At 39.2% G+C, this 14,582-nt stretch overlaps 1 protein-coding gene across 2 annotated transcripts in view; it reads right to left on the bottom strand.

Annotated features, from left to right (window-relative positions):
• Positions 1-14,158, bottom strand: part of LEF1 (lymphoid enhancer binding factor 1) — an 82,450-nt gene extending 68,292 nt beyond the window's left edge. For both annotated transcript variants that reach the window (XM_075287206.1, XM_075287198.1), the window contains exons 1-2: positions 13,860-14,158; positions 4,522-4,579 (exon numbers count right to left, since the gene is read on the bottom strand). In XM_075287206.1, the coding sequence (XP_075143307.1) occupies positions 4,522-4,579; positions 13,860-14,078 (277 nt within the window). In that variant the 5' untranslated portion in view covers positions 14,079-14,158. The remainder of the gene's footprint in view (positions 1-4,521; positions 4,580-13,859) is intronic.
• Positions 14,159-14,582: the final 424 nt, after the last annotated feature.

The following is a 14,582-nucleotide window of genomic DNA, read 5'->3' as shown; positions in this document are numbered from 1 at the left end:
GCCCTGGTTCAGATGCAGCACCTGTTAAAGGGAGTCTCCAACCACCTACATCTTTTCTATACCAGTTTTAGGCTGAAGCCCCGTGTTTGAAAACTGCTGTGTTTTACATTACCTGCAAGGTGAATGGTATTCTGCCTAATCGCATCCACACATTATGTAAAAAAAAAAAATTGGCAGCAGTAAAGCTACATTTTCAATAACACTTGTCACTTTTACCTGCGGAAACGCTGGCGCTAAAAGTTATAGGTATAATAGGGGCAGAAAGTACATAGCGGAAAACTCTGTGAAATTGCAATGAAAATTGCTGTGGAAAAAAACATGATATGTTTCCGCCGCAGTTTTTCCCGCAGCTTGTTTTTGCTGCACTTCACTACGTGGGACCTTAGGCTTATGCTGTTGTAGGAGGTTATTGCTATTGCGAATATACCTTTTTTGTGCCAAAGAGGAAAATCTTGCTGCAAAAATAATCTTTGATTCTGTATGTATGAGCTGTTCGTTGCGCCCATGGGGTATAACCATGTCAGCCACAGTACCCACTTTCTTACTGACCCCTAACATTGACACCTACCATTGAAAACAAGTGTTCTGGTAGATGTGGCCATGTCCGGGGACCACTAAACAGCTCATCTGAATACAGAGTAAAAGTTCTCTGCAGCAAGATAGCAATTGATACAAAAAGGCATGTTCACTATCACATATGGAGTGTGGAAGTGATTTTGGTGTAATGTAATGCATGTTTTTCCTATATATTTTAACCTGGTCACAGTGTGCAGTTGAGTTAGAAACGCATCTTTAGATCCACATAGTGAGCACTTTAAAGTAGAGGTATAATGCTTGTTCATATTGCAGCCAGGGGTCTGTAAGGTGGACCCTGCACTGATATCATCACCATGGGCTACATGAAGTTGTTGTTGAGTGTGGGTGGATGTCTCATCGACAACAGAAAGCTTTAGTTAATATATCTTCCGTCAACTCAGATATTCTAAATTTATCAGCCACAAACCAAATGTGACAGAATAGACAACAAAAGTAAGGTAAGTTAAAGGTCAAATAAAACACTATCCAAAAGCAAAAGCAATAAAAGCCATGTATTAAATTAATAACAACGACATTAAATCAAAGTATTCTAATATTACAAGGAAGTATTCTAATAAGTGGAAAGAGAACTAATTGTAGCAGTTTGTTCCCTCGACAAGCAATAAATTGTAATTTTTATTATTTTTAAATTTTGTTTTACGTCAAGAATTTCCATCTGTATGCGAGCGCATGGAAAAGTTTATGATATAGGTTTGCTTATTATTCTTTGGTGAGAGACGATACTTGAATGTGTACGCCTGCTGTATTTTTAATGTGTCAGCTGTTAGTAAAACCACAATGGTCTTTCCATTCATAGAGTATTATTATGTCAGTTGTTCATTGTAGGCAACTATTTATTTATGAAAACACTGGCCTTTGTGCTAAGTGTTGTGTAATGTGACCACTACACGGGACAGGCTGGCATCTCACTATTATAGTATGTTACCCTGGCTTTCCTTATGAATACTTGTCACATGAACAATTGCTTCTATTCATGCCAATTGACAGCAATTAAACTCAGACTGAGATACAAGTGTAACATAAGGTCCCCTCCACACAGTTTAACCCACAGCAGGGCTCCATTGTACATTAAATTAAGATCGGGACACCTAAGTGACAAGGAATGTGCTAGGTCTGCATTGTTTCTGGTGCCATTACATTTAGGCGCCAATTATGTACATCTCTGTATGACAGCTATCTTCAATAACTCATATGAACCTTGACATTTATAGAGAAAGAGGCCAAACATTATTTTTTACATTCCTTTTATGTGTTACCGAATAGGTTCTTTTTAAATACATATTCAGCATACTTTAGGCCAAAGAAATGGCAGATTCTGTTATATTTGATGGAAAGAAATTACTCTATATTCAGCACTATTTTTTCCAGTTAACTTGGGAGTTGGGACCCAATGGACCCATTATAACTTAACATTGTCCTTTATAAACAGAAACCACATTTTGATGTGTTTTGCTCCAGTTTAATGGGGGCCGTGTGGTTTCCACACAAAAATGTGAAGAGAAAAGTGCTGCTTACAGGATAGGGGAACGGAATGGCCCGAATAAAGGTGTAAACCGGGCCTATGTGGGAAATAGTCTTTAAAGGAATCCTATCATTAGAATCTAATGATAGAATAGATTCTATCCTATAATTTTTTTTTTGTAGATTGTGAGCCCCATATAGAGCTCACAATGTACATTTTTTCCCTATCAGTATGTCTTTGGAAAATGGGATGGAAATCCATGCAAACACAGGGAGAACATACAAACTCCATGCAGATGAATTTGAACACCAGGACTCCAGCACTGCAAGGCTGCAGTGCTAACCACTGAGCCACCGTGTGGCCCCCTATCCTATCGTTTTTTCTAACACATAGAGATAGCCTTAAGAAAGGCTATTCTTCTCCTACCTTTAGATGTCTTCTCCTCACCGCCGTTCTCGCCATTTTCCGTGCTCATGCAAATGAGTTCTCTCGCAGCACTGGAGGCGGGCCCCAGCGCTCAAACAGCACTGGGGGTGTCCCCAGTGCTGCGAGAGAACTCTCCAGTGCCGCCTCCATCTTCTTCAGCAACTGACCTCTACGCATCATCTTCCAGCCTGGCTTTCAATCTTTTACGCATGCGAAATCGGCTCTGCCAGCGGCAGAGCTGACTACAGCTGTGCACAGTCATTTTTTAAGTGGCCACTTACGTGAGCTCTTGTAGTAAGCAGCCACAAAAAAATGGCCGCGCGCAGGTGCATTCGGCTCTGCCCGATGCACGCGGGCAGAGCCGATTGCGCATGCGTAGAAGATTGAAAGCCAGGCCAGAAGACGATGCGTTGAGGCCGGTTTCTGAAGAAGATGGAGGCGGCGCTGGAGAGTTCTCTCGCAGCACTGGGGACGCCCCCAGTGCTGAGAGAGAATTCATTTGCATAAAGACGGAAAACGGAATATCTATCAAACGGCAGCGAGGAGAAGACATCTAAAGGTAGGAGAAGAATAGCCTTTCTTAAGGCTATTCCTACGTGTTAGTTAGAAAAAAAGGGATTCTAATGATAGGATCTCTTTAACATGTTTCATTTGTGGCGTTGGTTATTTTATTGCACAGGCACTGGTTGTTTCCATATATGACACACTAGACCGTAATATACATTAAATAAACCAGTTGAAGAAGGAGAAGAAGCTTCGTGACATTCAGAAATATATTCTTAGAACAAATGACCACTGATAGGGTGTATAACCTTCATCAATTTAGTCTATTAATTAAACTATTAATCTGGTATCTAATGTGAATTTGGTAGATTTTTGTTAATGAGGATGTAACAGTTATAGTCCAAGAACAGCTAGAAAGTCATAGGTTGTCCCCCAGAGTATTCGAGTAAAAAAAAAAAAATATCACATCTACTCCAACAACTGTTTTTGGCCAAAACACAGTTTCAGACTTTATACTATCTGGCCACTTGCCTTTGTATACAAACTTCTACAGACTGTCTGATTAGGAAAAAATGTGGTGAAAAAAAAATCTACGTGTGTTCAATCACGGTCCTCTGGTTTTACCTCAAGTAATGGGTTTCAGACTGAAAGGTATGTTTTTACTGGAAGAAGTTTAGTAATCTATTCAATTGATGTTATTCTGTAGCACAGCTGTCTAGCTTGTTGACTTCGCATGGATATAGGCCGATCTCAGTACTTCCAAAAACTTTCACGGGCCTTATGTAAAGGGGAGTCCCACTTAATGTATCCACTGCAGTAGGACATGTTAAAAGATAAAATTTGTAGAAGTCAAGGAACTGGGACCATCACCTATTCCCTGAGAAACAGGGAGTCAATTGCTTTGATGGTATCAGAAATGTCAAAGCCTCCTAAGACTGATCCATCCTGAAAAACAGCTGATATCTGTGGGATTCACCTCCTTGCAGATTTTGCTGCAGTTTTTTGATCCAAGCAGAAGAAAGATGTATAAGAACTTCCTATGTATTTCCCATTCCTTTTCTAGACATTCTTGGCTTTGGCTGAAATAAAAATAAAAAGTAGCAAAATTTGCAACAAAAAAAGCTGCATTTCAGCAGCATCACCGTAAGGCCCCACATAGTGAGACGGAGGCCACCTCAGAATCCGGTCCAAAAAACGGCTAGCCAGAACTGGATGCCGATGCAGTGTACCAGCATTAAGTCGCAACATTCCAACTGGACTAGCCTCAAATGAAAGGGCCTAGTTGGGTGAGGGGTGTTGCAATGCGGACGCTGCAGTAGATTCTGCGGCAAGAAAGGGCAGGTCACTTCTTTTTTGTTCCTGCTCGCGGAAAAAGAAAGTGAACGGCTCCCATTGAAGTCAATGGGAGGCGGTTTTTATTAGGCGGATTCCGCGTCAAAATCCGGTCCAAAAAATCCTATGTTAACCCAGCCTTAAATATCTTGTATCGTATATTGCTTCTATTAACGTAAAGGTACAATTTTTGAACTCACCGTCATCTGGGTGCTCTCTGGACTTTTCATGATAAGTGTCCTGTCTTCTTCTTGAAATCTGAGAAATATATATACAATGTTATTGTCTAGAAGAAATTGACCATAATTCTATATTGGTACTATACAGATACACCCTATTTTAGAGGACCTGTCACCACTCCCAACATGCCTGTGTCAGTAAATTATTGTATTCTCCACGAAATAACAATTCTGGAGCGTTGTTTTTCATTGCTGTGCTGTTTCTCTGTTATTCCTCCTAGAAATTAAAAAAAAATAAATTTTTTGTTACCAAATGGGTGTGTCCCTACATAATCTGATAGTGTTCATTCAGTGCTGACAGTGCCAGATTATGTATTGGCGCACCCCTCTGACAAGGGGAATGGTAGCGCCCTGCTGTCAATTCATTCAGAAATATTTAGGAGGAATAATGAAAGCAGCACAACACGGAAGAATATTTCTAAAGAAATATTTTAGAGAACATAGACATAACAAATCCTCCTTAAGGCTAAGGCCCCACGTAGCAATCCACAGCAAAAAAAAAAAAAATGCTGCAGAAAAGACCACGGTGGAAACGTTTTTCGTTGCGATCTTGTAGAGTTTTCCTCTGTGGATTCTGCACCTATTAGGGTAAAGTTCACACTTAGTTTTTTGGTCAGGATTTTGAAGCCGTATCCGCCTCAAAATCCTAACCAAAAAGATGGCTCCTATTGAAATCAATGGGAGCCGCTCAGGTCTTTTCTCCGGGAGCCGTTTAAGACTCCTGGAAAAAAGAAGCGACATGCTCATTCTTCAGGCTGAGTCGCCTCGCGATTCGGCCTGAAGACACTCCCTCCTCCGAACTAGGCCCATTCATTGGGCCTGTTCCGGAGCAGAGTGCATCGGATTTCATTCGTGTCTACCCGGCTTTTGGTCCGGAACCTGAGGCAGCCTCCATCTCAGTTTCCGAACCAAAAATCGCCGTGTGAACTTACTCTTATACCTAGGTATATATGTATAATTGACATGCTAAAAACAAGTATTTTGGAAAACGCAGCTTTCCTGCTGCAGATTTTTTTCTGCAGCGTGTAGATGGGATTAGCCAGAATCCTATCCACTTTGCAGGTACTGTAAAACACAGCATTTTTTGCTGTAGTGTTCTGCAATGTGGGGCTTTAGCCTAAATCAACACGTTTATGATATATTTTAATGTTTGCATGTGTTATACTAATATATGCTTATACCATTAGTTTTGTTGTATACTATCTGTAAAACTTTCACAGCATATAACGTTACATGATAAAGAGTCTTTGCATTAATGTGTGCTATCTGCTAAAGAAAATATTTTTTGTATTAATTTAAACTTAGGAGAAAAGTCATAGAACCTGGTCCGTCAATAAGTTTTTCAATTAAGCCTTTCTAGAGACAACCTGAAAAGGAGCAAGTAGAACCAAAGCAAGGCTGAGTTCACACCAGCGCTTGAAGTCTGCAAGGGGTTTCTGTCCCCGAACCCGCTTAAAAAATGCGGAGAGAAAAAGCTTCAAGCATGCTCTTCTCTCTGCATTTTTCGCTCTTTTCAAGTGGAAACCCGATGGACTCCATTATAGTCTAAGAATGTTTTTTTTCAAGCGGACCCCTCAAACGGAAACCCGAACACAGGTGTGAACCCAGCGTAAGATGTATTCAAGAAATACTGGGCATAGACATTAGGATTCTGCTGATCGCTTATTCAACAATATAGTGTCAGTGGAGATTGTCTATGACCAATCCAACTGGTTGAACTCTAACCATAATTTTGGAATAATAACCCTGTGGATCTATGATAAGACTACACTTTTCTGGTTTTAAAACAACAATAATTCGTCTCCTCTTTTCTATCTTTCTCTGTAAAAATCAGTAAGCAGAACTGTAGCCAATTCCCCCTTGCCATGAAGACATGGGTTTTACTTATGGAAGCTGGAAAGCAAACAGGAAGATTTTTTTTTTTTTTTAATCTTATTAGATACAGATGGCCAGCCTGGTGTAAATGCTACATGGAATTGCTGGTCAGACCATATCAGTTATATATACAGCTGAGAAATTGTTAACTGTGGATGTGTAGGTGTTCCTTCTGGTTAAATTAAGTCTTGAAAATAGAGGAAGGAAGCTGAAAGAAGATCTTCAGGGGAAAATGATTTTAAAAATCTGGAGTTCTCCTTTAAAAACTATAACCCTACAACTAATGATATACTACCTACACAATACATAAAATATACAGATATAATTAGAATGAGCTGCATGGCAGACATAACCCTAACAGTGAAACTGTCCTATTAACACTACATTTGCTTCCTGTTGGAACGAGGTATCAGATAAACCAAACTAAGGGGACTGCCATCTGACAGCAATTACCCAGTTTGCATCTGTTCATTAATCCACTTCCTGAGTGTTGGAAGTCCCATTTTTTCTAAATAAATATTCTTTGTACGGCTGTGTTTTTGTTTTTATCTGCAGCCTTTAACTAAATATTATTACAGGATGTACTTTAGGCTGTGAGTAACATTTAAAGGAAGAGAAGGCAGTATCTGAAGACGTCACTTCTGCTCAATGAGTGAAAGGTGCATTGGGTATATTTCTATTGGTTCTTAATAAAACAAAGCTAATAAGAAAGAACAAAGGGAATAAGCTATTGATAGACTCCTCTGGTGGTGGGTTAAAGGATTGTGCATGTTGAACTCTAACATGCCTGATCTTTATGCCTCCTAACATCTGATACTGACATCCTCATACACATTACACTATTGCTCAATCCTGATATGGGTGCCAAGAGGGAACTAACAAGCCACTCTTCCTTGGCTAGGGAAGCAAACTGAATCTTTTCCCTGGTGAAAGGAAGCCTAGCTATGATTCCAAATGAGATCAGATAACAAATTTAGTGGCAATGAGCCATCAGAAATGGTAACTTGGTGCTTCAGTTGTCAAGATATTGGTGTTTTATCATTATAATATACAAAAAAGTTGCTTGTCATTGCTCCACAGAGATAAGAGCTCATTTGTATATTGATAACATCAGTGATATCTCAGAAACAGAGGTACTGATTTAGGCGACCCTAACCTAACTATCTACTGGGCTGCGTAGATACACTGGGGTCTGGTGACAAAAAAATGTTTTCTGATTTGGACAGAGGACACCAGGTAGAGATATTTAATAGGTCAAACAAGTCTCAATTTAGGCTTTATTCACACGATTGTGGAGAATAACAACAACTGCAGAAAACAGATAAAACCTTCCGTTTTTCCATTGCCATAATGCATCCGCCTGGGACCAGTTCTCATGGATCCCTCAGTCAATTGAATGAACTGTGGAAATTGACATTTTCTATTTTTTAATGGGTTATCAAAACGGACATGGGAATAGAAACATCAAAATCAACGTGTTCTAAAAACAGCCATTATAAAAACGGCCTTACGATAACATGTCATTTTATACATAAGGCCTACTTGTTCCAAAGGATATGTAGATCAGCTGTAGACCTTGTTCAAGTGACTTGACCCAATATTACAGGGATTTTCCTATCATAATGTTTTATGACCATTCACTTGGTAGCTCCAGTAACTTCAATTTGCTTGAATTGGGAAAGAATGTACATGTGTTATCTATTCTTCTCAAGTGAATGGGATTAAAACAAGGTCAACCTTGGCATCAATGTTTTATAACCTACTTTATTAATGGTAATAAAACATTGTATTGGAGAAAGACCTTTCTGAGGTTAAAATATTTACCACAATATGGCTCAGATACTTTGTAGCCAAGTAAAAAGAATTAAAAATAAAGTCTTCCTAGACCAAAGCTTCCAAAAAACACTGATGTGGCTCTAGATTAGTGAAATATAGTAGGTATCATTTGGAGATCAACCAGTTTATATCCTCAGGTCAGCCAGGGTCTATGTGGACAGGAAAGATCGGATGTCACTGGGAATATTTATACCAAAAAAATTTCAGGCTACTCATGAGGAGTAATTGCACTGTGGGTAAAGCGTATGATGTTTCACTACATAAGAGACAGATACAACAAGCAATGACACAATTCAATTCTAAGTATAGAAGAGAGGTAAGACCACGATTTATTGTGAATTAATTAATCTAAAGCTTCTTAAACACACTGCAATATGCCATAAACAGTCCCTAGACAATACAAGGTCCAAACAAAGACAGCATTACATTTGGGAGTGTTCCAGAAAACTGAACTTGCATGTATCCACTGGTAAAGCAATAAGTTAGAATTCACACTAGATGTTTTACTACTGCATATTTTAAACTTCAAGGCCTGATCTCCAGATGATTCAAAGCTGTAGCAGCACAGCTAGTGTTGGTGTGTATGAGAGATGGAGGCCTCAGGCCTCAGCTAGAGGTGTTCATACACAAAGTCTAAAGTTTATTTAAATGGACAATTTCAAACAAAACAGCCTTTTGTCAGGTAAAATTCAACAATAAGCAACTGGCCAACTGTTGATACACTTATCATCTAGAAATAAGTGGAAGGTGTTTAAAATTTAGGTTGGAAAGTCAATAGTCCAAAAATGACCTTTCCTTGAGAACATTTTCTCAGAACGTCGTCCAGTGTCATTGAATATGTATGGCCAACTTGAATGAAAGAGGAAATGGCCTACATGAACTATAAGAGTGCATTCACACGGAGTTTTGTGGCGCTGATTTTGCCACAATAACTCGAGTAAAGAATCAGCACTGAAAAAAAGACTCCCTTTGACTTCAATGGGTTCCATTTTACGCGCGTAGTCAATGGGAGTCTTTTTTCAGCACTGATTCTTTACTTGAGTTATTGTGGCCAAATCAGAGCCACAAATCTCCGTGTGAATGCATCCTAAGATATAACTGCATGAGGAGACTGATCATTCACAAGACAACCATTCCTTCAACCTTAATTCTGTCTGATGTGTATGGTCACCTTTCAACAAAAATAGCAAACCATTAGACTAGATAAACAGATTTTCCATTACGTCAAGTCAAGTGAGAAGGTCAGAAAGTATAACACTAACATTGAAACAGACATAAAGATGGTTAAGATGAACCCACAATATGATGAATCTCACCAGGTTATGACAACATGTGTGTTTCAACTTTGCCCTTCTTTAGTGACAAACTACTGTGTAACCAATAGGATGAAGCTTCTTTGGGAATATCTACTCAATTACTTGCTAATGTTACACCCACAAAAATAATATATATAACCAAATGAAGAAAGTGAAATTAAACATTCATTGTCAGATGATAGGTTTATATAATACAAGCAAGTATGGTCGACTTACTACAGATAAGAAATGTGGCCAGCTACGTTGCTTCTGTCTGGAAGCCTCTTTGGACACTATTGTAAGTTCTGAGCAGAAGTGTTAAACTGAATATTATTTTTATCTGGTGCTTTATACATGTATTATTCAATTTCTAGATAATAAACAACCTCACACTCACACAACCACAACTATATCACTACAATTACGAAATACAAAGATCACATCAAGGTTCTCAAAGCAACACATTTGGAATGTGAGGACCAGAAGCATTTGCTTGGTCTGCTTGTAATACATGGAGTGATGAATGGAGAGCATCTGCGAGGACCATAGTTAACTCTTCTAGAATAGTCAGAGTATTATAAGACAAAGGACCTGATTTGATCCTGTATCATAATTGGAGCAAATTATCATTTATAGAGAACATCACAGTTCTGATATTTTGCACCACGGATGTTCTGTGATCATGTCGGATCCCTTGGCTGGTATTGTCATCACAAGCCTTCTGCATGTCTGTCATAAGACTTCTAGCATTAATGCAATGCTAAAATCCCAATTCTAATCATAAAAATAAAATAACAATGAATGATGTCAATATGCTTTTTAGAATACAAGACACTGATTTTCTGGTGTTGCATCTCAGGGCAAAGCTTATAGTACAATAAATATCTACCAAAATTTTAACAAATATTCTCATGTGAGCAAGGTCTGGTTTACATATATTTTTCTGTAATAAAATCCATTACTTTAGACTAATTATCTTCAGATTACAAAGTAATGGGATTCACAGAATATTGTGTAATGTAGACATCAGGTGATCTGCGTCATGTCTGGATGGATACACTTATTTCTGAGTGCATGTTTGCACAATATGCCAATATACCCTTCACTTAATGTAGCTTCACCTGCAGTCTGCTTTGCTTGTGTTGGACACAGCTGGCTATGGGGAAACTTGTGTGATGACAGCCCAATTGTGAGCACAAGAGCCTTCTTTCAGCAAGAACATTTACCTTCTACAAGAAGACCAGCACTATATATCTGGCACCAAAGAGGTTAAAACAGTAGAAAATGGCATTAAACAGCTATCTAGCATAAAAGCTAAAATAAAAATACAATAATTCGTTCCTATATAAATGTGGTATCAAATATGAGATGCAAACGCATTTGTGAAACAACTCATTTCTAGGATGTACAAAGGTTATGACTAAAGCCTATAGTACGGTATATGAAGGGATCCATTACTACTACCCTATTTACAATGCTTCCATTCCAATCCTTCATTTCACTGCCTGTTCTGAAGACATTTGGAAATATAGAGACCCACAAGAATAGCATTTGCATAGATGAAGAAATGTATTGATAGTACAGATTACATAGGTTAGAAATGGCTGAATTGCTAAATTTCTATCACTATAGCTGATATGTTTTGTACCTGTTATATGAACATTTTTATACAAATTTAATAGACTGCTGTTTATTTGCAAGTTAATTGGATTTCCAGTGTATCTAACCATAGGCCTTGAAATATAACACTCCGTATAGAGTTGACTGGTTCATGGAAAGCCAATTCATCAATGTTAGAGAAGATACAGTGCCAGAATCACAATGAAAGACTAATTAAAAATAGAGTTCATGACATATGTTTGACTCATTGAAACTTCACAGGAGGCCACGGGAGTCCTGTGAACTTTCCCCTCTGTCTGGACATAGGCTAATGGTGCCTTAGTAGGGTTGTCATTTAGTTATCAAGGGGGAAGGGTTATTCTGTCCTACACAAAAAGTGAAAGCTATCTGTTCAATCCCCAATAATAAGTAATATATATATATATATATATATATATATATATATATATATATATATATATATATATATATATACACACACACTGCCTGATTTCCTAGGGGAGTTCCCAGGAATGGGTCAAATTAAACAAAAATCAAAGGGCTGAGGCAGGGCTATAGCATTACAGGGGTTAATCTTAGATTAGATAGGCTGGGAAAAGTTTACATACAGGCTAAGGAAAGCAGACATGGAACTTAAAAAGATAAGGGAGACTCCAGTCATCTGTATGTTACCATTGCAGTTGCTGGGAAACATTTAAATAAGTGTCCTGACTATACAATGTAACACAACAAACTTATGTCACCATTAGAGCTCAGTTCTCTAGGATTACTCTCCTCATGGCTGCAACTAGGACTTTCTCTAGATATATGTTAGGTCTGCAAGAGCTGTGACATCATATGGTTTGTATAATGTAATGTAATGGTAATGTATATGTCCAATACCTTTGTCTACATATAGGGGATATAACGATACGTATTGATTACAATAATATGAATATATGATGGAATGGCCCAGACACAACAAGAGGATCTCAGGATTACAATTACCAAGAAAAATGTTGCTTTATATTACTAAAGACGTAGTAAGAACATGAATGATGAATGATGTGTTCATGGAAAACCATGTTGGTCTTAAATACATAAATATATAAGATTCTGGCAAGGGAATGCCTGGACAAATAGATAACTAAAAGATAGACAAGTATGGCCTCCTTTTTGCCAGTCAGCTAAAGATATGACAGGTTGTGTTCTTTACAAGTAGGGATCACTTGGCTTGTCTGCTTTAAGCCTTGCAAATTTAGAACAATGTTTCTTACCAAAGTAACAAAAATAGTCAAAGCAATACAATACAAAATGTGTAAGTATTAGAATACAAGTCATATTATCTATGAAGGCCCAAGTGATATGGGTCATTATTATCATATTAAAAGCATAGTAGGAAAGTCTTCACTTCCATCAGTCCTTTCTCAGATCCAATTAACCCCCTCCTGGACCTGCTGTCTGGCCATCACATTGGAGACTGTTACCTGCGGTCAGTTATTGCCCATTTGCACAGTTGTGGCAAACTGTTGCATCCTGTTTTCTTTCTCCCTATTAAATGTACATTTGCTGTTACACATTTACACTGTCATAATAAAATGGCTGCACTCTGCAATCTTTAAGTGACCATGAATGGGTACGTGCATACAAATGTACATCAATAGAGAATAACTAAGAAAAACCATACAACAAATCATGTCATAACATGGCAAACGGTCAAGCTGAAATATAGTAATGGTATCATTTATACTGGCATCACATTGTTAATTATTACCTAATCTGCATATAGGGATGCTGAAGTAGTTTTCATGGGTTAATAAAAGAAACATCTTTACACCAACATAACTGCTCACATGGCCAAAGGAGGTGACACATGCTAAGGCCAAAGGGGGAGGGGGGATGTAGTTGATAGATCCTTGGAAATAAATCAATGAGATCTGAAAATAATGTTTCCAGTGTTACTAGTTCAGCATACAGCGGAAGATCAAATAAAGAACCAAATTCTTTACTGAGTCTTCCTCTTCTCCAAATGACTCACAGAGACAGCATGGCTTTAATAAAAAAAAAAATACTGGCCATATACATCCAGAGGAAGAAACATGACTGAATTTTACATGTATTGATGATATTGCTCAGGAAGAGTCATGATAGACATCTTTATGTCTAGATGGGAAATAAAAGTCCACAGAGATATGGAAAATGAACATATACAGTAGAATGGTCTAATCTTTGTATGGACTCTACTGAGCACAAGTGCCAAACTCCAAGTGTAGGTAGTAGATGATAAAACCCCAAATATATTCTCACTACTGAAGTGTCTTTAGAAAGACATCTGTCATGTGCTTGAGCTGGACATAGAGTGTAAATGTGTCTGCGCACTACAACCATCACCAGAACACTGTATAGTAAAAATAACCAAACCATAGGATAAAACATATACTAAGTATCTAAGTGGAGCACCAAACATTCAACAATGCAGGAATCCGACAATAACACAAAGCCCACATGGGAGACCTCACCTCATATTCTGGAGCTAGCCTCTTTCCTATCAGCACTAGGTACAGGTAGTTGTACACACTTGTGGACTTTGCATTTTCCAGGAAAATACGTGCTATCCCTGTTGCATGTAAACATGAATCCCCCCACCCCCCATGTTGCCCCCAGGTGTCTTCCAGGACTCTGGCTTGTAGTTACCTCATGGCTGTTGCTGCTAGGGGTGATCTCAGTCTCATTGACCAGAGAAGACTTGATGTCTGCAAGGTCTCCTTCCTCCTCCGGGTGACTGATCTCGGCATAGATCTTCTCCTTCTGGGGATCCCCTTCATCCTTGAATGGGATCATCTCGTCAGTGGCACACAACTCAGGGTCTCCACCACCTCCATTGCCTCCTCCTGCTCCAGAGAGCTGAGGCATGGCTGTGACAGGAGAAGACACCACTTCTGTGCCCAGAGGAGCAGAGATCACACCAGAAAATGCCAAATCTCCCCCAACCTAAGCAGCCCCAGCAGCAGATCCCGATATCCAAGCGGCAGGAGCGGCAGCCAGCTCCTGAGAAGTTCCTCCTTGATTCTCCAAGCTTCACCTGTGCGATCCTGAAGACAAGGATTCTGGAGTCACTGGCCAAACTTTCTTCTCCTTTGTCAGCGTCACATGGAAGGCGGCAGAGAGCAGACAAAAGTTTGTTGTGACTGTGAGTAAGATGGCAGTGACTCAGGGCTGAGTAGACCAGGAGGATGTCTGAGAAGTAACCTCCAGCCAGCCAGCCAGCCAGCAGCACAGGACTGATCCCTCAGGATAGACCCTACAATCCCCGGGTTACTCCATCACGTTGTCCTGCTCGGGCTCTGGGTGGGATTGTGCTCTCCCTGTGTGTTTGTGTAATGTAACTTTAACATCCCCCTCCTCCTGTGCCCCCCT

The sequence above is a fragment of the Leptodactylus fuscus genome, chromosome 1 (assembly GCF_031893055.1).
Source record: "Leptodactylus fuscus isolate aLepFus1 chromosome 1, aLepFus1.hap2, whole genome shotgun sequence".
NCBI classification, from domain to species: Eukaryota; Metazoa; Chordata; class Amphibia; order Anura; family Leptodactylidae; genus Leptodactylus; species Leptodactylus fuscus.
This window is presented reverse-complemented; position numbering and strand designations above follow the sequence as displayed.